Source organism: Sciurus vulgaris (genome assembly GCF_902686455.1).
Source record: "Sciurus vulgaris genome assembly, chromosome: 5".
Lineage (NCBI taxonomy): Eukaryota > Metazoa > Chordata > Mammalia > Rodentia > Sciuridae > Sciurus > Sciurus vulgaris.
Window position 1 is genome coordinate 163,340,126 of NC_136465.1, and position 24,453 is coordinate 163,364,578.

General features: G+C 46.8%; 1 protein-coding gene across 1 annotated transcript in view; it reads left to right on the forward strand.

Annotated features, from left to right (window-relative positions):
* STAB2 (stabilin 2) overlaps positions 1 to 24,453 on the forward strand; it is a 158,642-nt gene that overhangs the window by 55,970 nt on the left and 78,219 nt on the right. Inside the window, exons 19-28 of the mRNA XM_079142890.1 lie at positions 1,651 to 1,713; positions 4,075 to 4,158; positions 4,930 to 5,016; positions 6,037 to 6,148; positions 9,914 to 10,094; positions 11,735 to 11,828; positions 12,978 to 13,136; positions 18,315 to 18,410; positions 19,533 to 19,628; positions 23,414 to 23,461. Of these exons, the coding sequence (XP_078999016.1) occupies positions 1,651 to 1,713; positions 4,075 to 4,158; positions 4,930 to 5,016; positions 6,037 to 6,148; positions 9,914 to 10,094; positions 11,735 to 11,828; positions 12,978 to 13,136; positions 18,315 to 18,410; positions 19,533 to 19,628; positions 23,414 to 23,461 (1,020 nt within the window). The remainder of the gene's footprint in view (positions 1 to 1,650; positions 1,714 to 4,074; positions 4,159 to 4,929; positions 5,017 to 6,036; positions 6,149 to 9,913; positions 10,095 to 11,734; positions 11,829 to 12,977; positions 13,137 to 18,314; positions 18,411 to 19,532; positions 19,629 to 23,413; positions 23,462 to 24,453) is intronic.

A 24,453-nucleotide genomic window follows, 5' to 3' on the forward strand; every position in this document is an offset into this window, starting at 1 on the left:
TTTTTTTTTTTTTTTTTTTTTGAGTTCTTAATTATTGTAACAACGCTGATATGTTTTAGGCTATTGAGCAGATGCCATCAGGGGATTTTACCCCATTCTGGGTCACCCCTTTTTAAGAGAGGTGATCAATAGGGTCCCTCTCCTAGCCAGTCCCTGACAGTGATTTCTGTTTGGTTCGTTCTTTGGAAATAAGTAATAGCAGGTTGTCATCTGGCTTAGACCAAGGTAAGGATCCAAAGAGGCCAGAGAGAGTGGTCTCATCTCCTAAGCAAGAAATGAAAAAGGGAGTAGGTCAAGAGTTCAGAGTTTCTCCACAGCTCTCTCCAAGCAGCTGCCATTCACATTCAGGACAGGAAGTCTGTGGAGGGAAGGGGCAGCCCCAACGGCCACCTTATTGCAGGGTTGTTCTGTTATAGATTGTTCACAAGCTTGTTCTCCATGTCCCTGATGGACAGAGTCAAGCTGTGGGGTTAAGTGACAACCCAAAGAACTGTGGCTAAAGGAAAAGAACTTCTCAGAAGTTTTCCTCTGCTGTTTCCTGTTTACTCTAGGCCTGACATCAATTCTGTCTGCTCTGCCTAATTTAGGATGGTTTTGATTGGATCTGTTATACATCCAAACAGGTTCTCTGGAAAGCGTGTACTAAGGACTAGCAAAGAGGAGTAGCAGCTGGAACCTTCTAGAAGTGTCTGTTTTCACAAGGCTGAACTCATAGCTGCCTTCAGACATGTGTGTTTGGACTTTAGAGGTTTAATAAATATCAATCTACTAGTTAGGCTCCCTGTAGGAAACAGTTCATCCCAGATGGTTCAGGTGAAGAGACTTTAATGAAGAGCCCACTGCAGAGGTATGGGCAGGGCTAAGCATAAGTTATGCTGGGGAATCCAGGGAGAAGCACTGGTAGGCCACCATTTCTGTCCAGGACCTAAGAGACCAGGAGCAGGATACAGAGTTACAGAACCCAGTGAGAGCCGGAAGAGCAGACGCGTATTGTTTGTCAGGCAGAGCAGAGGGGGAGCATAGAAGAAGTCTTCAACCTTGCTTTCATTCTCCCCACCAGTATCCTGCTGGTACCTCCCATTGGTCAAGCCAGTTGGAAGCTGGCAAAGGATTCAAGAGGCCATTTTTGGTGTGGTCTTCTTGCTGGGGCAGATCCAGGTAGAGAAGATCAGAGAACAGATTTGGAGAATTGGAGGCCAGCACCTCATTTTGTCCAACCTGAATTGAGAACCATTGGAGGAAAATCCAGGGGATTGAGAGGCAGAGTGTCCATGTTCAGCCTCATACTGCTAAGCCGGTTAGAGAACATGACCCCCAATCTGTGACCAGTGGCAATACTTTGTCCCTGGTTCAGGTGAACAATTGCAGTGTCTCCTCAGGGCAGGTGCCTCCCTGCATACAGAGGTATCAGAAACCTGGGCCTGTGGACAGGCTGGTTCTACCCAGAAAGAGGCAGAGGAAAGGGCTACTCTAGTAGGGTCCACTCCTTCCTCCAAACACCCCTGCCAGCACTGGCTTCCCTCCTTCTCCCCTGGAGAATTGTAACTGTCATGAGTGGAACCCCCTTCACAGAGACAAAGTCCAGGGATGGAGCTGTCCCTCCACCCCCTTAAAGGGACACCAGTACTGACCTGCTGTCTTTCCTTCCAGGGCTCTTGCGTGAGCTGTTCCCTGGTGTATTGGAGCAAATGTCCTGCCAACTCTGAGCCCACAGTAAGTGTGACAGCTTCGTGAAACCACAGGTCACCGAAGGAACCCCATTGGTGTGGTTTCTCTCCCTTCCTTAAAATCAGGGTAATGAAACTAGCTCTTAGCCCACTGTGCGGGGCGCTGGGAACCCACAGGCCTGTTTGAATCCAAGCTCATTGACCGTAGGCAAGTTATTTAACCTTTTCTATTTTCTTCATCTCTAAATAATAATAACAGTTTTAGCATAAATAAAACCCAAGCACAATATCAAAATCAACCAGCCTCTCAGTAAAGGTTCTTCTCTGTTTCACCCTTTTAAATAAAATCCAGCCTTTAAATTTGCTATTTATAATGCTTGTTTATAATCCTAAGCCTTATTATGGAGAAAAAAAATAAAAGGAATGTCAGCAAATGTACACTGTTTCAGTTAGACAGGAGGAATAAGTTCTAGTGATTTCAGAGGTTAGGCACAGCATGGTAATTATAGTTAATAATAATTAACTGCACATTTCAAAATTGCTAAGAGTAGATTTTAAATGTTCTCCCAACAAAGAAATGACAGCATGTGAGGTGGCAGATGTTAATTAACTTATTTAATCATTCCACAATGTATACATACAACATCACACCATACCCCATAAATGTTATACTTATTATCTATCAATTTTAAATAAGATAAATGTCAGAGAAAAGATGCTGGAGCTACCTACCATAAGCTTTTCAAGTTTGATTGAATTCTGCATACATTTATTGAGGGTTGATCAGATATTTGACAAAGTGTTCTGGGGTGTAAAGATGAGTAAGATCTAGTTTGGTTTTTGCCTTGAGAAGTTCAATCTCAAAAGGAAAGCGGACAGTTGTACAACGACCTGTAGCTCATATGCCAAGCGCTCTATTGGCAGCAAAAGCAAAGTGTTCTAAGGTAAAATTGACGATGGAAATTTCTGCCTCTAAGTTCATTGTAAGGAAAAATTTCTCAACTGGAAATTTCATCCACCCTTAGACAGATTGTTACGGATGGTGACAAGCTTATCGATGTAATCTTATTATGAAATATTTAACAAAGCCAAATGTCAAAATTAAATAGGTGCAGCCCTTTGTTTTGCTTAATGAAGCTGTCACCTCTGAGTCCCTCGGTGCTGTCAGCCAGGGATAGGGAGGGAGGAGGAGAGGAAACCAGGCTGGCTGCTGTCACCCTACGGTCGTGTCTGGATGTTGTTCTGGATGCTCTGTGCAGCTCCACTAGAATCAGGCAGACCTGCAGCACCCCACTGTGTGCCTGGGGAGCCGGTGGAGCGAACACACAGCTGGCCCTGGTGGCTGTCATGATCTGGACTATGAGTAACCACTGTCCTGCCCGCCTGGCCCAGCGTAGGAGGAGAAAGAAAGGGAAAAGTGATCCCCAGGTGGAAGCCAGAGAGTCCCCAGATGACCTCTCCCATGATCCACGTTATCCTGAGATCCTCAAGAGGACTGGAATGTTCCTTCCTCAGTGACCCCGGAATTTCTTTACATCGCTCAGATTTTAGGCTTTTATAACCTGAGAAGTTCTCATGGCTCTTTTCTTAAGCAGGAGCCTAAGAGGAAGGGGGAAACTTGGCAGAATAAGCATTTATCTGATACAAAATTTGAGCCAGCCACTAAATTCTGAAGATAAAGCTAGTTATCAAGGTTATTGTGTCAGGTTAGACAGCGGAGACCTGTAGACTGTGGGCTTTGCCTGGATCCTAAGGTTGGTAGGTTTTGAGACTCCTTCTCTGGATCTGATCCTTATGAGTGAAAGTCAGTGATTTCACCTGCCCAGCCCTCAGTTTCCTTATCTATAAAAAGGCACAAAAACATTCACATGAAGCTGAAGACTGATGACCTCATATGTGTGATATGTGTGACCTCCTGTAGGTTCTCAGTAGTTCAGGATGGTTATGAGTGGACATAAAGGTCTAAGAATGAGTGCAAGAAGGCATTGAAATTTCCCCACTCCCAAGAGGACAGCTCAGACTGTTGGTATTTTTGTTGGTGAATCTTTGCACCAAAGAGCGATGGACTCCAAAATGTCTATGCGAGGAGCTTAGAAAAGGGTAGGTCAGAAGAGGAAATTAGGCCATATCCAGGAAGTGCTCCTGATGGATTAGCGATGTCTGCCCTGGCGTGAGCAGAGGCAGAGAGATACATGTGCCACAATTGCACAGACCCTTCTACCAACAAGGAAGCAGGCCTAAGGAGAGTGACTGAGCTCTGACCTAGACTCACGTGCGCTGATGTGGCCTGTGCTCTGACATCAGTAGAACAACGGACCAGAATGGCAGGCCCAGGTAGCAGCTGTGGGATACCCCAAGGACTGGGATACCGACACCGATGTGCTTCTGCCTCTGGGCTGTCTTCCAGGCTGTCTTCACACATAAGTGTGTCTACAGGAGCAGGACGAGTCTGAAGAGCGGCTGTGCCCGATATTGTAATGCCTCTGTACAGGTAAGCAGTGTGTGGCCAGGGCCCTTACCCAGCCACCAAAGGCAAGGCAGCTCCAAGGCCACGCTTCTGGGCCCATGGTCACAGGTGACCTGTGGGGCTTAGCAAGGTCTCCCTGCAGGGGAATCACCTCGTGTCCGTCAGGTCACCCCCTCCCTGCATCACACCTCCCTGGGACCCGGATTCCTCTTAACAGAGCCACTCTGGGCACCCACCCAGCACTCACCCTCTGCCTGAGTCTCCCACCTGTCTCTCTCCACGTTCCCACCTCAAAGCATGCACACTGCCAGTCCGCCCTCCAGATGTTCTTCCCGATTTTCTGGGGCTGACTCATCTTCCAAGTCTCCACCTAACTCCTCTGTCACTGCCCAGTCCCCAGGGACCTGCCCTCTCTCACCCGACCTCCATCTCCACTGCCACCACCAGATCGCAGTACTTTCTTTTCCCAGCACAAACGATAGTCTGAAAGATCTTTCGTGTTTGTAAATTTCCATAGGGACTCTTCCTGACTAACACGTAGCCTCCCTAAGCACCAGTCCTCATCTTCTTGTGCCCTGCACTGGGGCCAGGCTGGCACCCGTGGTAGGTGCTCAGGAGGTTTGTGGTGACCAGATGACTGACCACTAGCCATGTCATCATGAGAAAAGGCAAAAGCCAAGCTCATAAGGGGGCCCTGAAACGGTTTACTATGATAATGGAAATTAAAATAGGTCTCCTTCGAGGAATCGGTCCTCACTTGGGGTTTCAAGGGGCAATGCCCATTTTGCATCTCAGGTACCAAAGTGCTGCAAAGGCTTCTACGGGCCTGACTGCCACCCGTGTCCAGGAGGCTTCTCCCGCCCGTGCTCTGGCAATGGACAGGTGAGAGGACAGACCCCGAGGCACACACACCGTCCAGTTGCACGATAATTTCCAAAAGTGCTGAACCAAAACATGGCGCCACGTAGTCACTGTTCCCAGGAAGTAAAAGAAATGGATCAGTTACTGAAAGAACAGGTGTCTGCTGTAGGAGAAATCCTGGTCTGGGGGTTGAGGACAAGAGAGGGTTCAGTGGTATGGCTTCTCTGCTCTCCTGTCACCCACTGCAGGACCTCGGGCAACTCAACAAGGCTCTCTGTGGGAGATGGCACTTTCCTCCTGTAGGAGATGCCAGGGTCTAAGAGTTCATGAGACTTAAAACAATTGACCATGTTGCCCAGTGACTGCTTATTTTGTTAACCATCTACAAAACCTAGTGAGCCATATAGGCCAAAACTCAACTCATTGACCTGGAGGCCAACAGTCAATGAAGGATGGTAAAAGTAGCTGTGAAACATATGGGGAAATTATAGACCTGGGCATTTAATGATCCACATCTAAAATATGGCCCTTGTAAGGGGAAAGAGGACCATGCAGCCATGAGTAAGAAGGGGCAGAGGCCAGTACACCTGACGGTGGCCCAGCGGTTGGGAAGGCAGCCCATGCTCACCTCTGACATGCGTCCATCTCTACACATCTGGCCCTGCTGGGACTGGGCAGCTGGGAGACAGACATATTTACCCCTGAAGAGAAAACATCACAACTGGAAGTCGCATAGCTGAGCAAGGGAGCATGTAGGCAGGAAGGGCCAGCCCTCATGGGAAGGACCTGGCTTGTCACTGCCATGATCTAGATGTGAAGGTTTCTGGTTGGCCACTGTGGCCCCCTTGAAGGACATCCCTTCCCTGTGGCTGTTTTTGCGTCCTCCCTGATACGGAGACGACGGCACTTCCCCCAAGGAGTCCCAAAGAGCCATTCCAAGTGGGATGAACCTGAGTTCAAAGCCGGGCCACGAGCCACGGGTGCCTGAGGCTCCTTGGCCCGCGCGTGTCCTGACGGCCCACCGGGTGCCTTTGCTCCCAGTGTGCAGACGGCAGCCGAGGCAATGGGACGTGCGTGTGCGACGATGGCTTCCGAGGGTCCCAGTGTCAGTTCTGCTCGGACCCCAGTAAATACGGACCTCGCTGTGACAAAAGTAAGTGACGCTTCAGAGCTCCCTCCTGCTGGGTCCCTCCTGCACAAAGCCGGCTGGCGGCACAGGCCTGGGGTGGCGTGGGATCTTTGCCTGCAGTACGTCGTCGTGACGGGCATTTTTTCTTCTTTTTCTTATGACTTTATTAGTGCCTTCTAGTTGTACATAGGAGTGGGGTTCATCTTGACGTGGTCTGAAAGGCATGTGGCATCACTGGCTCTATTTAATCCCCTCCTTCACCTTGATCTGCTTCCTCTGCTGATTCCCTTCTGTCTTTTTTTTTTTAATTTGTGCATTATAGTTATGCATTATAGTTATGGAGTGGATTGCAATGCATTCATACATGCACATTGCAGAATTTGGTCAACTTCATTCTTCCCTTCCTCCCTGTCCCTACTGTTTCTCCCTCCCCCTGTCCCCTTCCTCTACTCCACTGTTCTTCCTTCTGTTTTCATGAGATTCCCTGTTGATCCAGAAGAACTAAAATACAGACATAAGAATGTGTATAGCAGCACAGTTCACAATAGCCAAGTTATGGAACCAGCCCAGGTGCCTGTCCACAGATAAAGGAATGGATAAAGGAAATGGGTAAAGGAAATGCAGTCTATACACACAATGGAGTTCTACTCAGTCATGAAAAAGAATGAAATTCTGGCATTTGCTGGTGAATGGATGGAATTGGAGAACATCATGCTAAGTGAAATGAGCCAGACTCAGAAAGTCGAGGGTCCAGTATTCTCTCTCATATACGAAAACTAGAGAGCAAACAAGGACTAAAAAGGGGGATTTCATGAAAATAGAAAGAACAGTGGAGCTGAAAAAGAGGATTGAGGAGGAGGGAGAAGGGATGGGAAGGGGAAGAACTGTAGCATGAAACTGACCAAATTGTGCTATGCGCATGTAGGAATCTATCACAATGAATCCCACTTTTACGCATAATTATAATGCACCTGGTTTTAAAATCACAGGCATTTGTTAAGTGCTGCTTCTCAAGCGGTAGCAGGTGCCAGAAGCCTCGGCCCCACCTGCAGAGTTCCTGACTGCGTGGGCCTAGGAAGGGGCCTGAGGATGTTCATTTCTACCAATTCCCAGGGGATGCCGACAGTGCTGGTCAGGGGCCAGCCTTTGAAAACTACAGGTCCCTGAGGCAGTAGTGGGTCTGTGTCAGGAACAGACTCACTCTCAAGCAGTTCTCCTGCCCCAACCCCTCTATTTGCAGATATATGACCTCACACAACACTGCACCTCTCTAGGCCACAGTGTCTCCATTCGTAAATAATGGTAATCCTACTAACTAGTAATTCTCAAGGTTAGTACCAGTTACAGATGGAACATTCTTCCCTCAAAGCAATGCTTAGCACATAGCGTGCCCTATGATTAGGCTAACTAGTACTATTATCTCTGATCGGCATTGCTGTTGTTGCTTTTATTCTAAGCACAGTGGTATGCAAAAATCAAGAAGCTTGTAGACTGTGTTAGAAAGTTCCACAACAATGAACTTTGGTTTCTTTTGTTTGTTTGGAATTTCCATAGTCTAACAGTGCTGGGGACTTGAACCCAGGCCTGGAGCTTGAGAGGCAGGCACTTGGACTATATCACCAGCACAACAATGAACTTTGAAAAAATTCAGACACAATTTTAGAAAATGCATGAGGCTTTTAAAAGATGACATCCTGTGTATATTCAAATATATGCATTTTAAAGACATATTTCTAAGCTAAGGTTAGAAATTAACAACAAAGTGAAATGAATACATAAGACCTTCCCATGCAATCTAGACCAACTGAAGTTAAAATTCTCAACCTGCAATTTACTGACTGTACGACCTGAGAACAAGTCTCTCCATTCTTCCACGTGTAAAATGAAGATAATATTGGTAGAGCATGAGAAATCACTTTCACTTATTCTAGAATGTCTTCAGGAGAAAGTGAGAAATTTCTTAGCTAAACTCCTCAGTATCCATGGGGAACTGGTTCCATGACCTTTGTGGATAATAAAATCCGTGGATGCACAAGTCTCATATAAAATCTTGTAGCATTTGCATGTAACCTATGGGTATCCTCTCATTAAATCATTCCCAGATTACTTACAGTGCCAAAATACAATGTTAAAGCTATATGAACAGTTGCTGTACTGCATTGTGTAGAGAATAATGACAAAAAGAAAAGTCTGTATATGTCAAGGATAGATGCAAATTTGAGGGGGATGGGTATTGAGGATTGAACTCAGGGGCACTTAGTCACTGAACCACATCCCCATCCCTTTTTTGGATTTTTATTTAGAGACAGGGCCTCACTGAGTGATGCAAATCGTTTTAGAACATTTCTAATCCAAGGGTAGTTGACCCCGTGGCATCTGTGGCTATTGAGAGCATTGAGTGAGATTATAATTTGGAGTTTTTAACACAGAGCTTGCACGTAGTAAGTAATCGATAAACAAAACCACACTCATTAACAACACAACTAACTCCACACATCAGATACAAAGCACAGGACCCTTCTCCGCACCCCTTACTTTGTCTTCACAAATACCCTCATCACGACAGAAACCAGAACACAGCAGGGTCAGGGCTATTGAATCCTATTTTATTGTTCTATTTTTCCCAAATATTGTGGGTGCTTATTTTTTTCTCTGAGGTGAAAAATAGACACTGATTCAGGGGATTCATTGTTGGCATTTGTCCAAGGCCTTGGGACTGGGTGGAGCTGGGACTGGGGCTGAGGTGGGCTTCCGGTTCCGGTGCCTCTCATCCCAGGTCTGTGGCTGCCCACAACCTGGGCAGATCTTGTTCCTTGCAGATTCAGTTCTGGCTTACTTAAAATTTTATAAAAGTTATTTTTTGTGTTAAGTCCAGCTGTGAGTTTCCAGAACCCCTGGCTTGTATTTTTCTTCTCTTTCCTGGTGTTGGCTCCAAGCACCCACGCTGATTCCTGTCCCATCAGTCCCTTCTGGGGAAAATTCCAGAATCCTTGCCCCTTCCTTGGGAATCGCCATGTCCCCCCTTCTCATTTCCACATGCACAGGCACCGCTGGGTCACGTTGCAATCATTCAAGACCTCTACTCAAATCAATGGAAGTAGCTAAAGTCTAAAATGATAGCAGCGGGGTGGAAATGCCCGTGAACTTAATACTCTACTGTGTTTAATAGAAATGGACTTTGAACACCCGGGTTCAAGTCCCTGTTTGGGAACTTAGTTGCAAGTTGGACAGTTTTGTTCACCTCTCTGGGCCTCAGTTTCTGCATCTGGAAAGTGGGGTTATGAGAGTATCCCTCGAATGAAGTCAGGGCCCAAATACTGACCCCTGGTTATGGATTTGCTGTGATAAGAGAGTGAGGAACAAATACTTGAGCCCATCCAGGGCTCTGCTAGCATGAGAAATCACTTTTACTTATTCCAGAATGTCTTCAGGAGAAAGTGAGAAATTTCTTAGCTAAACTCCCCAGGCACCGAGTGGTTGAAAATGGAGTTCCTACGGTCCCTTTCACAGTACCATAAGCCGCTTCCTCCCCGACTCCCCACATGTACATATACAGTACCCTGGTGACCAAGTGCTCCCCCTGGATGGGCCCCTTGAGCTCTCTGGGCTCAAGGCACCCTGAAAAACCATTGAGACACCAAGAAGCAGCAGCCTAGGCTTCCCTGCATTCAGCACGGGCGCTGCTTTGACAGGAGTGAGTGGGAAGCGAGAGGAGGGCTCCCTGCCCTGGGGTGCTCTGCCCCAGGCTGGGCATCTCCGAGCCCCGGGGTCCTTCTTCCTTCCCTCCAGCATGTCTGTGTGTCCACGGAACCTGCGACAACAGAGTAGACAGCGACGGTGCCTGCCTTGCTGGCACATGCACCGACGGCTCCGCCGGGAGATTCTGTGACAAGCAGACGTCAGCCTGCGGGCCCTACGTGCAGTTCTGTCACACCCACGCCACCTGCGAATATAGCGATGGGACAGCCAGGTAGGTCTGGGAAGGAAGACCCCCTACGTCCCACGGCCTCAGCACCACCTGTAGATAGAGACAACCCATATCCACATTCTTGTGAAAACACGCCTGTTCTCTCCAGCTGATCCTGTGGCTTTCATGGAAGGACCTCAAACTGAGCTGGCTTCAAACTGAAGCATTCCCTGCTTTGAAACTTATGAGCTGTGTGACCTTGGGCAGGTCACTTAATCTCTCTGAGCCTCACTTCTCTTATTAGTACTACTACCTACTTAACAGGGTAATGGTGGAGATTAGAAGAACTGAATGTAAATCACCCACCAGGGCTGGCCCATTGTAGATGTCACATGGTGGAAACTGTAATTATGATCATACATTAAAAGCAATGAAGATTTGCCCCAGTTTCCAACCTTCAAAGGCACCTTTACCTTTCATAAGGCTGTTAATAATTGCTCCCCTGTTAAAGGTATCTGGCATGAGAGTGAATCTTTTGCCAATGGATTGCCATTTATTTCCTTAATACTACCTAAAAACTGCTTGGGCTTGGGACATGAGCAATGCCATAGGAACTTTCCTGTCTGGGGATATGCGGTTCCAAGGCAGTCACCACCCCAAACACCCCAGGGAATGCAGAGGATGTCTGGAATTCCTGGCCCTGTTCTTACCCACTTTTCTTAATCCACATTTTCATTGTCATTGGCTTACTTGTTTTGGTCTGTCTTCCCCACTAGACTGTAGGCTACCTGAGGCCAGAGACTGGACTTTGCCTTTTCCGCAGTTGTTCTGCAGAACATCTGAGGAATTAGGATCGGCATCAGTGCCTAAAGCAAACATTGCATGCAATCAAAATTACCCTGGGAACCTCATCAGTGGCCCACAGAGGTCTGTCTGTATGTACCTTCCTACCTTGAGTAGGTCAAACACCTTGGAAAGGAGCAAACTACTTCTTCAGGTGGACACCAGTTAAAGTGCATAGTTCCTCTAGGAACCTTGATATATGAGAAATATACTTTTAACTTTGGAAAGCATATCTGACTAAATTAGCAGTAGGACGTGGTGGAATAAGGGAGCCGTAGTGTCTGCTGCCTCTCCCACGGACCTGTCAATAGATATTGGTTGACTGATTGAATGGATGAATGAATGGCCTGCATTTCATAGCAACAGTGTCAGTGTGGAACATCTTGAGAGGAAGCCCTCATGGGCCAGGGAACTATGTCAGCTCACAGAATGAGGCACCTGAGAATGTCGTTTGGGAAAAAAGAAGTGTCTGAGGGACCAGGGAGGGGAAGAGAAGTTTCATCCTTCGCTTTCAAACATTTAAAGCACTGTTGCATAGAAGAGAAGGCAGAGCTGTTCTCTGCTGCACCAGAGGTAATAACTAGCATCGATCTGGAAGAGTTGCACAGGCAAGTTCTGGTCCAGTGACAGCAGAAAAGTTGGGTCACACAACTGGTAGGAGTGGGGACCTGGATTCCCACTCGGGCAGGTCTCACTCCAGACCCCAGAAGTGCCCTGGCCACCTTAGCACAGTACCTTCCTCCACAAGAGCCAGCTCTCCACCCGCCTGGCCACAATGGATCACCCGGGGCTGCCGGACCCTCTCCTGGGTGGCCAGAGCCCATCTCTCCGGGTCTGATTTTGTGCACTCTTCTTTGCAGCTGTGTGTGCAAGGAAGGATATGAAGGGGATGGGGTGCAGTGTTCCGAGAGGGACCCTTGCGTGGGATCGAGCCCAGGAGGCTGCAGCCGCAACGTGAGTGTTGGTCTTATTTCCAAGCTGCCTGGGTTTTTAGGAATGCATTCCAAAAGGCGGTGTCGGATCGCCCTTCCTGTGCACAGAGCTCTTGTGGTTAAAGGTTGAATTTTAAAGATAGCCACCATGGGAGAACTTTCACTCCCTAAATTCAAAGATGCAGGGGGCTTTGGACCCTTTGAAAAAATAGCCTGAGAATCAGATATTGAGATCAATTGGAATAACTCTTGATTCTAACCTCCCAGCATAAGCGTAAGAGACTTTAATGTACCTGATCCTATTTGCTCCTCCCTCCAACCCAGTGAAGTGGTATTGTTATCCCCGTTTCACTAATAAGGAACTGAGAGAGAGGGATGTTAAGTGACTTGCCCTATTGTTTTTAGGGGTGTAGCCAGAACCCACCATTGCTTTCACTAATACTTTTGGAATGTCACCACCACTGGGCCCTCGTCACTCCATTCCTGAGCCATGGTGTCGTGGCTGCTATCCCTGTTTCCTCTCCTGCTGCTCACAGTACATTGCCCACCCACCACCAGAGTGGCTTAAAGTGACCATTCTTCCCAGGCTGCAGCTCCTTCAGTAACTCATCCAGGCTTTGAGGATGAAATCTAGACACAACTGCCTGGTCCCGGCCCACCAGGCTCCCCTTAGCCTCAGACGGCCCCATCTCAATGACTCATGCACCTCTCCCCCTTCCCTCTGGTCTCTGCTGTGGTCCTCCCCTGTCTGGGGGTCGGCACAGTGGTTAGGAGCTTGAGTCCAACACCACAGAGAGAGACCTGGGATCCTGCCTCTTTGTAGCTGTGTGACCTTGGGCAACACCTGTCTCCTCATCTGTAAAATATAGACACTATCAGTGCCTTCCTCAAGAAGATTGTTTACACCTGCCAACCAAAGAAAATACTATTGGCTTGATCAATAACATGGGGATGTGAGCAGCGGTGACCACCAGCTGGCCAGCTCCAAGCAATTCTGTTCTCTAAATTATCTTTCCATAGATGATCATGTGCAAATAAGCATCTCAATTATCTCCATCACACTTCGTGTAAATTTGTGTTTCTAGAACATACCTCTGGGTCCCTTTTGCCTTTTGTCGTCACATGGGCAGGCTGAGGTTCAGGAATCTCACTTTACCCCTTCCTCTTGCAGGCAGAATGCATCAAAACCAGCACGGGGACGCACACCTGCGTGTGCCAGCAGGGCTGGACGGGGGACGGAAGAGATTGCCTGGAGATCAACAACTGTCTGCTGCCCGGTGCAGGCGGCTGCCATGACAACGCAACCTGTTTGTACGTAGGCCCTGGGCAGGTAGGTCAGACTCGGTGCAAACCAAGAGGAAGCAGGATTCCTGTGGTGGCTCCAGCTGCCCTCTTAGTCACCACCCTGGACCACGCTTTACATGTCTGATTGCTCTGAAGCCCACTGCCCTTCCCACTTGGCTTCATTTCATAGAGGCCAAGGCAGGGAAGCCTACTGCCTGGGAACTGATCAGCTCCCAGGGAGGAGATACCAGCCACACCAGGACTGTGGTCATGGAAAGGAAGAGGTCACTGATAGGGCCCACTCCCCGTCCAGCCCATTCTTCCACCCCTCCCCCACTGAGCTGGGAGGAACAGGTGTGTTCTAAAAGGCCCAGGGACAGATGGGACCAGGACTTGAAATCGCCTTTCGTCTTTTGAATCTTGATGCAATTTCTCATTTTTTATGTTTTGAAGCTGAACTTTTTTAAAAACCTCCAAATTTTTTCTGCTCCTTGAGAAATATGAAGTGAGACCTTGCCTGGCTCACCAGGGCACCATCCCAAGCTCAGGTTCTTGTCCCTCTCGTGTTTGTGCACATGTTCATAAACAGAGAAGCACAACGTGAATGGTGGCACTTGGATCTTGAAGCCACTTCAGCCCTCCCCTCTCCTCTGGGAAAAAATTTCCCTCGCAGATGGAGCTCTGGCCTGTTTGCCAAGAATGAAGTCCTTGGGAGCTTTGGAAACACTCCCACACCCTTCCCTCCCCTTTGGGAATGGTGACTGAGCATCTCCCATGAGGGCCAGCACAGGGCTGGACACTGATGCAGATGTAAATGGGTGGCCAGCCTCAGAAGGTTGGGGCCTCTCAGGGGCTCATGATTACCAAAAAAAGGAAGGGAATCTGTTTGAAAGTCTTTCCAAGGAAATCCCCAAGGTAGCTGGAGCATGATGAACTTGATTGCAAAAGTCAAAAAGGATCCAGAGGTATGTTCTAGAAATACATATCTACGCAGAGTGCAATGGAAGATACCGAAGTGCTTATTTGCATGAACATCCATGGAAAGATTAGATATTTAGAGACCAGAAAGGGTTGAAGGAAATGGGGCTGCCCAGTCAATAGGATGTCACCCTGACCCACTCCCCACTCCTGAAAATGATGGGAGACAGAAGCACCCCCCAGGCAAACCCTAGTTTTGATGTCTGTGTACGTACAGCTGGGGTTCACTATTTTAATAGACCACAATAGAAGCTTCTTGGAAGTGACCGTTGGTGATGGGCAGGCATGGTGGAAGGGTAGCCGTGTCAGGGAGAAATCTTTTGGTTATGACAGGAAACCCGGATACTTGTTCACTGCTGGTAAGCATGTGAGGTGGTGTCACCACTGTGAAGACCGGATGGTGGTTCCCCCAGGAGTGGAGTTACCATATGATCCAGCAATGCCACTTCTAGATAGATGCCCAGAAGAACTGGCAGCAAGGCTCAAACAGATATTCTAAAGCCACCCAGTTCAGAGCAGCATCATTCACAATAATCAAAAGGTAGAAGCAACCCAAGGATCTATGGATAGAGGAGTGGATGCACCAAGGTGGTAGATGCATTTGGTGACATGTCAGCCTCAGCAGGGAAGGAATTGCTGACATGCTGACACTTGCTACAGCGAGGATGGGCTTGAAGACCTTAGGCTAAGTGCAAAGAGCTGGTCGCAGAAGGACAAACTTTGTGCAATCCTCTTAGAGGAGGTTCATAAAGTAGTCAAATGCATAAAGACAGAATGTGGAGTGGTAGTTGCCAGGGGCCGGGATGAGGAGGGAAATGGGGAGTTACTATTTCATGGACACAGAGTTCCAGTGTGGGAAGATGAAGAAAGTTCTAGAGATCAATGGCAGCAAGGGTCGTACAACACAGGGAAGGTACTCAACGCCACTCAATGGCAAACTTAAAAACATCAAAATGATCGATTTTTCCATGCATATTCTACTAGAATTTTTAAAAAGAGGCAGAGAGAAAATTCAATTAAAATTGGTTTAAAAAGAAAAGGGACTATTTTGACTCGCACAACTATAAAGTGTATGCACAGATGTCACTGCAGCATGATTGAGGGCTCAGCAAGTAGCATGGAGGTGCCACATCTTGACCCTGCTGCATCTCAGGCTCCTGGGTGAGGGATGGTCTCCTGCAGCTCAGACTTACACCATCACAACATTGAGAAGAACACAGAATGTTTTCTAGTAACTTCCACCGAAAAATCCAGGATTCGTTCTCTTTCATTGCCTCAAAACGAGTGTGTCCCTGGCCCTCCTCATCTCCCGATGCTCCCCAGAGCCTGTACACAGTTCCAGAAATTGGGCTCTGTGGCTAGGGTGTGGGATATAGTGACAGGTTCAGACTCAAGTCCTCTACCCCACCCTTAGCTGGAGGAATCAGAAAAATGTTTTATTATGTAGACCAAGAAAGGGGTGAGGATTTCCCCAAAGTCAAAGCAGAGTACAGTGTCCAGAGGAGAGAGAACAGATGTGAACTGACAAAATAAAAGAGCTGCTCACGTACACAGTCATTCACTCCACTCTGCTTCAGCCAGTGGGAGCAGTGCTGGGGACAAGAAATCACCAGGCTGCTGAGGGCCAGGGCTCAGTCTTGTGCAAGTCTTGTGCAAGGTGGCAGACAAACAGGAAAAACTAAGCGATAAGCACTGTAAGATCTGTGCAGAGAGAGTGCTGTGGTCTGGCGCTTCACAGCATCTGGGAGCGGTGGTCCTATTGATCCTTCCCATTTCTCTGAAGGATCTTGGGTTTGCAGTCAACGAGCTTCCAAATGTAGCCACAGGAGCTACATGTAGCCTAATCATGGAAGAGCTCACTGCAGTCTTAGGTCTCACCGAGCATTTAGTGAATGATTGCATTAGTTTTAGACTCACTCGAGTTGCCAAATTGCACTTGAACAAAGAAAAAAAACACATCTTGGTGTCTGTATTTGTTCTGAGAGCTATCATAACGAAGCAGCACACACCGGGTGGCACAGGACAGCAAGCCTATCATCTCACAGTTCTGGAGGCTGGATGTCTGAGGTCAATGAGTCAACAGGGTTGGTTCCTTCTGAGGGTTGCCAGGGAGAATCTGTAGTTTGCATCTCCCCCAGCTTCAGGTGGCTTGCTGGCCATCTTCTCTGTCCCTGATCTTCACCTTCACGTTCACGTGGTGTTCTTTCTGGGAACATGTCTGTCTCCAAAGTCCACCTTTTTATATAAGGACATTGGTCATATTGAATTTGGGTCTTTTCCAGTATGACCTCATCTTTACTAATTACAGAAGAGCAACCCTATTTTCAAATAAGATTCCATACTGAGATACTGGGAGTCAGAACTTCAACATATGAATCTGGGGTTGAGGGGACACAATTCAACCCACACAGTATCTATCCCCTCTGTGCCGTATCTTCCTGTCTACAGATAAAAGTGAAAAGCATCCTGATGCAGGCCGGAACAAGGGAGACGATACAGGGAAGATTTCTTTATGATATGTATAAGAAATAATATAAACCAACATATGTAAGAAATAGAATAGACTTAAGACTGCAATCAGTGATTTTCAAGTTGACTTGAAAAGTTTTGGTCATACCAAATAGAAATAACCTTAAGTACCACAAATGTGCTTCAAAAAGACAAACCATAGTTGACCCAAATATACCAAGAGAATGTCAGGGTTGGAGGGGCTTGGAGGAGCTGCCCCAGGACAGGTGGAAAAGGTCTGGCTCCACCATGTACAGTTGTATGCATGTGCTTCTGTATATTGTATAATTGTGTATAAGATAGACACATTTACCTTATAAAGCACAGCTACCAGAAAATACTTGTACTTTTAAAGATAAAACTTCATAAATGGAAATTCTGTTCACTTCTTTCCACAACCTAAGGGGTTGTCTCGTGCACTCCTGGGGTGCATGGTCTGCTTCTGAAACTAATCCCCAAGTTGTGAACACAGGCACACCTTCCCGCCTCTGTTCATTTCTCCTGACATTTGCCCTCAGCTTGAATGACCTCTGCACCTCTCCGTCCTCTCCCAAGGACCAGCCGTGTCCCACTTTCCAGAACATCCCCAGCCCATCCTGCCTCTGAACAATAGCAGTCCCATCACATAAGCATCTCATGTGCCAGTGAATTCACTGAACTTCTAATGTCTTATGTTTCCCAGTGTTTATTAAGTGTAGAGCCTTCTTGTTTATTTTCTATGTACTTATACTTTGTCTTCCTTTAGATTCAATGTGGGGTTCTATAATAGTTCCAAATAACTGGGATTTTTTTTAATCCATTAAAAGAATTGCTCCTTTTTACAATTACGTTTTAAATTCCAATATATTGAATGACATTGGAAAATAGAAAAGGAGGGGCAATTAAGATCATTCACAATGTCCCCCAGTTACCATTTGCATGCTGGTGTATTTGTTTCTTCTGGCCTTTTTTGTGCAGGGTGTTTTTTTCATTTCCTCTAATTGCTATAATCACGGTCTTGCTGATTCCTTGTCTATGCTGAACACAAGCATTTCCTCATTTTGTCACGTGCCATTTTGTCACATCTTCATCATGTGATAATAGCTGCATGATCGGGACCACTGCTTCCACAGTGCAGCTTGTGTACAAGGGCCTAGCCTATGGGGACTGTGGGGACTGAAATGCAGCCTGCAGCCTGCCTACCAAATCCTGCATCCCAGTGGGGAACTAAACCTTCACAGAGGAAGGGGCGCTTTTCATTTGCATGAAGGTGCTGTCTACTTGGAGAGCCATGTGCCTGTGGGTTGTCTATGGGGATTGTTTTTGCCTTACTCAAATCACCTACTAAGGAGGAAGCCTTTTCTAGACTGAACAAGATGTCTTCTAGGCTAACAATGACCTGTGCATGGCTCTCCACCAAGTTGACGCCCCATAGTTTGCCCTTTCTCTCCAGGATGGGGGCCAACTTTTACCATGTAATGCTATTTAGGCTCTAAATTCTAAGACTATCTCCACAGGCCCTTCTAGGGTCAAGAGTCCAAAAAGGAAGTACCCAGGAGAGTTCAGACTGGGAGATCTAGTGCAGAACGTGTAGACTAACAGCTCTAGAATCTGATATCAAACAATAGACATTATCAGGATTCTCTAGGAGGGATGAACAACCATGATTTCCATCATTTATTTTTAAGTGCCTTGTAAAGGCAAGACTTGGAAAGTGTGATTTCCACAATCCCCTCTAACCACATTTTTGGAATTATAGAATGAATGTGAGTGCAAGAAAGGATTTCGAGGAAATGGGATTGACTGTGAACCAATAATTTCATGCTTGGAGCAAACTGGGAAATGTCATCCACTGGTGAGTTACTTGACTTTTTGTCATTACTAAAAAAAAAAATTAAAAAATGCCTGAGAAAGAAGGAAATTAGGTTATTTCTTTTTTGAACCTTATAATTAACAAAATCTCTCTTACCCTCAAAGGGAGCCCCTAAGCAAAATGTGACAGATATTAAAATTTTCACTCCATTTCAAAGTTTGGAAGAACCACATTTTCCAGGTAAAATACAGGACACCCAGCTGAATCTGAATCTCAGATATACAAAGAATAAGTTTTCTGCCAAAGTACAGCCAAAATAACACATAAGAAAAGCTTGTACTAAAACTTATTGATCATTCATCTGAAACTCAAATTTAACTGTGCCTTGTATTTTTCATTTTCTAAATCTGGCATGGAAGAAAAGAATTTATTTTTAAAAATGTTTTCATTGGTGCATTATAGTTATACATAATAGTGGGGTTCATTTTGACATAATTATATATGCATGGAATATAATTTGCTCCACTTCCAAATATAATTTGCCCCAGTACTTCCTCTCTCCCTCCCCTTCTCCCTCCCCTCCTTCCCCTTTATTCTACTGGCCTCCCTTCTATTTATGTATTATTTTTTAATTGGTACTTTGTAGGAATACATACAGGTAAACATCATTGTGGTGTATTCATATACGTACATAGCATAACTTGGCCAATTTTATTTCTCTTTTCCACCCTTTCTCCACTCCTCCTTCCTTCCCCTCAATCCCCTTCCTCTACTCCACAGAGCTTCCCTCTATTTTCATGGAATCCTTTTTTCCCCTTATTTTGCTCTAGTTTCCACATATGAGAGAAAACATTCGAACCTTGACTTTCTGAGTCTGGCTTATTTCGCTTCACATGATGTTCTCCAGTTCCACCCATTTACCAGCAAATGCCATAATTTCATTCTGAAAGAAAGAATTTCAATGTGATTAAACACCAGCTGTACCTGCCATGCAGACAGAGCCCAACACTGAAGGGTCCAAGGGTCCCTCCCACCATCTTCCCGCCACCTCTCAGCCCTCCATGTGCGACCTCACCCTCGATGGAGGTACCTGTCACAGAGGTAATTCAGGTCTGACGCTTCGGCTAGGAAAACAACACATTTCCCTCACCTTGGTTTCATCAGGCCAGCTGTCAGTTGGCTGCTTCTGGAATCTGGAGCTGCGTTTGTCAAGAGGGTTATGAAGGAGATGGCCTCCTGTGCTATGGAAATGCAGCCGTGGTAAGTCACCCGCCAGGCTCTCAAGCACAGAATGAAGGTAAACCCTCGGGGGGCTGGGCATGGAGTTCAGGGACAGAGCACTTGCCTGGCACGTGTGAGGCCCTGGGTTCCATCCCCCGCACCATGGAAGAAACACAGCAGCAGCAGAGGGAAAGCAAACCTCTTTAGCGCTCGCCTAGAACATGCTCTATGCACAAATTCCTTCCCCCAGGAGATTTTATATGCGGCAAGGTGCTTCTCACAGATGTCGCGCAAGCTCTGTGGCATTATTCATGAGCTGCAGGGCACTAACTTTTATTTGGCACCTTCTGTATGCCAGGTAGTCCTGACTCCTCTTTCTTGCAACTTATCTCTTTTTCATGCTTCCCAAATGAACAAAACGGGTCTTGCTGAGCTGCCTGGTCTGCCCTGTCTGCACTGGGTCTCTCCCACAGGTACCGGAGCACCCTGGGCTTACCACTGTCAGAACTGTGTGTGTGCTTGTGAGTGTGTGCGTGTGTGTGGGTGTGTGTGTGCGAACACCTTTGACTCAAGCATCTTACTGAGTCCTCAACGTGTTGCAGTATCTCATTTAAACCTCACAACAGCTCTCTGAGGTTGATGCTTTTAGCGTGCCCATCTTACAGGTGAGGAAACTGAGAGGCTAAGCAAATTTGCCTGAGGTCAGTGGCCATCTAAGTGCAGAAACAAAACATTTCACTTCCAGTGTAGATACTCTCTCCACACGGCATGGCTCACTCCAAATCATTGCTGTCCCTGCCTCGGTCTATCTCCTCCAGACTGAGTTTCTTAACTCGGGAGGGAAGCTCTCCATCTTGTTTCCTAAGTCTCTCCAGTGGCTTTCAAATATGTGTCAGAATAACACGTTTTCTCACCGCTTCCCACGGATGTTTGGCTCCTGCTCCTCCTCTCACCATTGGTCCTCTGATCCCCCAGGACCAGCCTCCTGAACTGAGAGTGTGGCTTGTCCCTGGAGAAGCCATGGCATCCGACAGGCAGGACGGTTCCGGGTTGGTCCCACCCAGATCAGGCCAAGCAGCTGCCCCGACCCTCTGGCCACAGAGCTCAGTCTCCCACGCTTTTTCTGTGCTGTCTGAGGATCACGCTGCCTAGCACCCTAAAATTCTACTTCCACCACGTCCCTCTCCTGCGGTGGAAAACAAGATGGAGTCCCCGTCTTCGGTTGGTTCCCCGGGGTCTTCGCACAAGCACCGCTCACTTCTCCTCCAGCCACGTGCCTGGCCATGTCCCTCTATCCCGGGAGCCAGTCTCCCGCCTTTCTGCCACCAGTGGGGGCCCACCCTCTTAAAATTTCCCCTTTAAGGGATCATTCAGGCATCTCAGTTCCCAGTTTGCTTACTTTCTAAACTTCTTAGCTCATGTTTACTCATTTTTTAATGAGCCTCATCAACTTTCAAACAGGAACCGAGAGCCCCGAGATTTATTGCCTTCAGGTAAATTTGCAGGTAATATTGCTATGGCACTTGGGCAAAATTTGATTTTTAAGTATCATCATATACATTAAGGTATTTCATTTTCATAATCCCAGGAGGAAAGCCTGGTCTGATTCCGTTTCCAGATAAGACACTTGAGTTCTCAGAGAGGTTAAGTAACTCTCCCAAGATCACACAGCTGGTAAATAGCAAACCCAAGAATTGAACCCAGTCTTTTTTGAAACAAAGTTTCGAGTTTTCTTGTTGCTGTTTTGTTGTTGTTGCTGTTGTTATTTAAACCCTATCACACCCTGGAATGTCACTGATTACCAGCAGAGTTGGTTATCTTTTCGAGTCTTTACGTCCCCCAAACAACTGCAAGTTTTAGAAGAGACACCACCTTCACCCTTTCCCACCCTGCGTCCTTTCTCCATTCCATCCCAGTGCCCATTGTGGTGGCTCCACTAGTGAACACATTCCAAAGTGAGTAAATTTAAAACAAGTGACTCAAACTTAGGGGGATTTCCTGCATGCCAGCCTCTATTCTAAGCCCTTTATAAACATTAACTCCTCTATTTCTCACAGCAACCCTATGAGTTAGCACTTGTATGATCCCCATTTTACAGATGAGAGAAATGGAGGTCCATTAAATAACTTACCCAGGGAACTAGGAAATGGCTGAATCGAATGAACATGCAAGTGCTTTGGGTCCATGCTCCAAGCCACCTCTCAACATAGGCTGTGATACCGCCATTGATCGATGACGAGTTCTGCTCCCTCAAATGTTGAAGTTGGAGCATTAGAGAAGCACGCCAAGACAAGCGTATTAAGCAGGTTTCATTTAAAAGCAGTAACACAGACTTCTCCCCGGAAGGAGAAGGGGGCCATGGCTGATGTTCTAGAATCCCGGGAAGTGAGCGCGCCCTGCATCTTTTATAGGTTAGGGTCTTCTTTGTTCTGTTCTCTCTTCCCGTATCTCTCTCCTTCCTGCCTATGTGACTCGGTGAAGTGATAAAAAGGTGAGAAACAGATGGCAGGGGGAAGGCCACAGGGAGGATTCAGGCAGGTAGGGACCCAGGGGACAGTAATTACCAATTCCCTGCCTGCAACTTTTTTGGGAGGGGTAGTTAGGTAAGTAACCTTGGTGATCAAAAGGGCAAGAGAAATGCAAATCAAAACCACCCTAAGATTCCATCTCACCCCAATTAGAATGGCGATTATCAAGAACACAAGCAACAACAGGTGTTGGCGAGGATGTGGGGAAAAAGGCACACTCATACATTGCTGGTGGGACTGCAAATTAGTGCAGCCACTCTGGAAAGCAGTATAGAGATTCCTCAGAAAGCTTGGAATGGAACCACCATTTGACCCAGCTATCCCACTCCTTGGCCTATACCCAAAGGACTTAAAATCAGCATACTACAGAGATACAGCCACATCAATGTTCATAGCTGCTCAATTCACTATAGCCAGATTGTGGAACCAACCTAGATGCCCTTCAGTTGATGAATGGATAAAGAAACTGTGGCATATATATACAATGGAATATTACTCCGCCATGAAGAATGATAAAATTATGGCATTTGCAGGCAAATGGATGAAATTGGAGGATATCATGCTAAGTGAGATAAGCCAATCTCAAAAAACTAAAGGACTAATGATCTCACTGACAGGCAGATGAGAACATATAAGGGGGTGTAGGAGGGGTTAGTGTTAGGGTTAGGGTTAGGTTTAGGGTTAGGGATAAGGAGGGTGGTAAGAATGGAGGAAGGAAGGACTGTATAGAGGGAAAAGAGGAGGGGGGGTGGGGGGAAGGGGAAAAAATAACAATGAATCAAACAACATTGCCCTATGTAAATTCATGATTTTTAATTAAAATAAATTTTTTTAAAAAGGGGGCTCTGGAGACACTGACATTCCAATCTCCCAGGGGCCGTCTCCAACTTCCCAGACTCGGATGGCCTCCAGTCCTCCTTTTGACCAGATTCCCTATTCTACACTAACAGCCTGTCCTCAATTCTGCCTTCAAAAGGACCTATTTGTTGAGCTTTATGACACTCCTTAGGGTCTGAGTGGCCATGTTCTAGATTCAGATGGTTACTTCACTTGAAGTTTCTGGAATTAATTCTTTACTTCAATCCAGAGGATAATCAAGCCGTCTAAGTGTGAAGACGCAGCTCTGGCAACAGGGAAATTCAGCTAGCGTGAGTTCACATCAGTGCCAGTGAGGTGGCCCAGAAAACACAACAGCCCTCCAGGGCCAAGTGCAGCCTGCCCAGAAATGCTTCTCATTGCTCCTTCTCTTGTGTTCTCTCTCCTCTCCCGCTCCCTCCCTGGCCTGCCATGAATAAGGAATTGTCATTTCTCTCCGAAGCAGCTATATTTAACCAATGGATAACAGTGAGTACCTTCCTTGCAATTTAGTATTGGCAACCTATGTGATTTTAGAAATTTGGAACGTATATAATAGAAAATTGAAAATGTAGCTGGTAAGGAGGGCACAGTTTGTCCTGAGCGGTGGTTCGCAACCCTGACTGTGCTGGAGAGTCACGGGAAACACAATTTTTACATACCCTTGCCCGGAACCCACCCCCCAAGGCCCTGATTTGATAGGTCAGAGGCTTGCCCTGGGCATCAGTATATTTTCAAAGTCTCCCGTACAATGCTAACATGCAGCCGGGGTTGGGAACTTCTGGCTGCAGTAAGCTGTAATGGCCAACCTTTCAACCAATTCCAATATATATAGATAGCCTGTTCATCTCACAGGTATTTCTTTTTAATTTATGCAATTCATGTTGTAGATCACTAAGTTAGATTTGGATAACTGCAATCAGGAATATTTCGTATGCCCTTAGCTCTCAACTGAACATACCCAGAACAGCTCGTCCTTCAGCCCTGGAAAGTATTATAATAAAGAATTCAATCCTATCCTACCCAGCTGTCTGAACCTCTGTCCCCCTTGAATGGACTAAGGTGTCCGTTCCAGCCAGCCATGGTGACCAGTGGTTTACCTACCCGCTTTGAATTGGCACAAGCAAGATGGGTCCTGCCTGGTCAGCACCCACTCCAGGACAGCTCCCTGGTGCCTCTGTAGAGCTTCTCTAAATTGCCCTCCCACATGGGCAAGAGAGGGGACTGAGAACCCTCTCCTGAGCGCACTGATTTCCACCTGGACCCGTGAGGCACACTGCCACCCACGTGCACACACGTGCCCTGTGGTGTGCTGATCCCCCTCTAACTAGCTCACAGGAGCTGACTTTGCACGTTCGTTCCCAGCTCCACTTCCAATACTGTTACGTGGGTTGCTCAAAATCAACCCCATGGGAATAGGTGCACGGGACAATCAGCAAATGCTACAAACCAGAGTTGGTTCCCCATCCTCACCCCAGAGA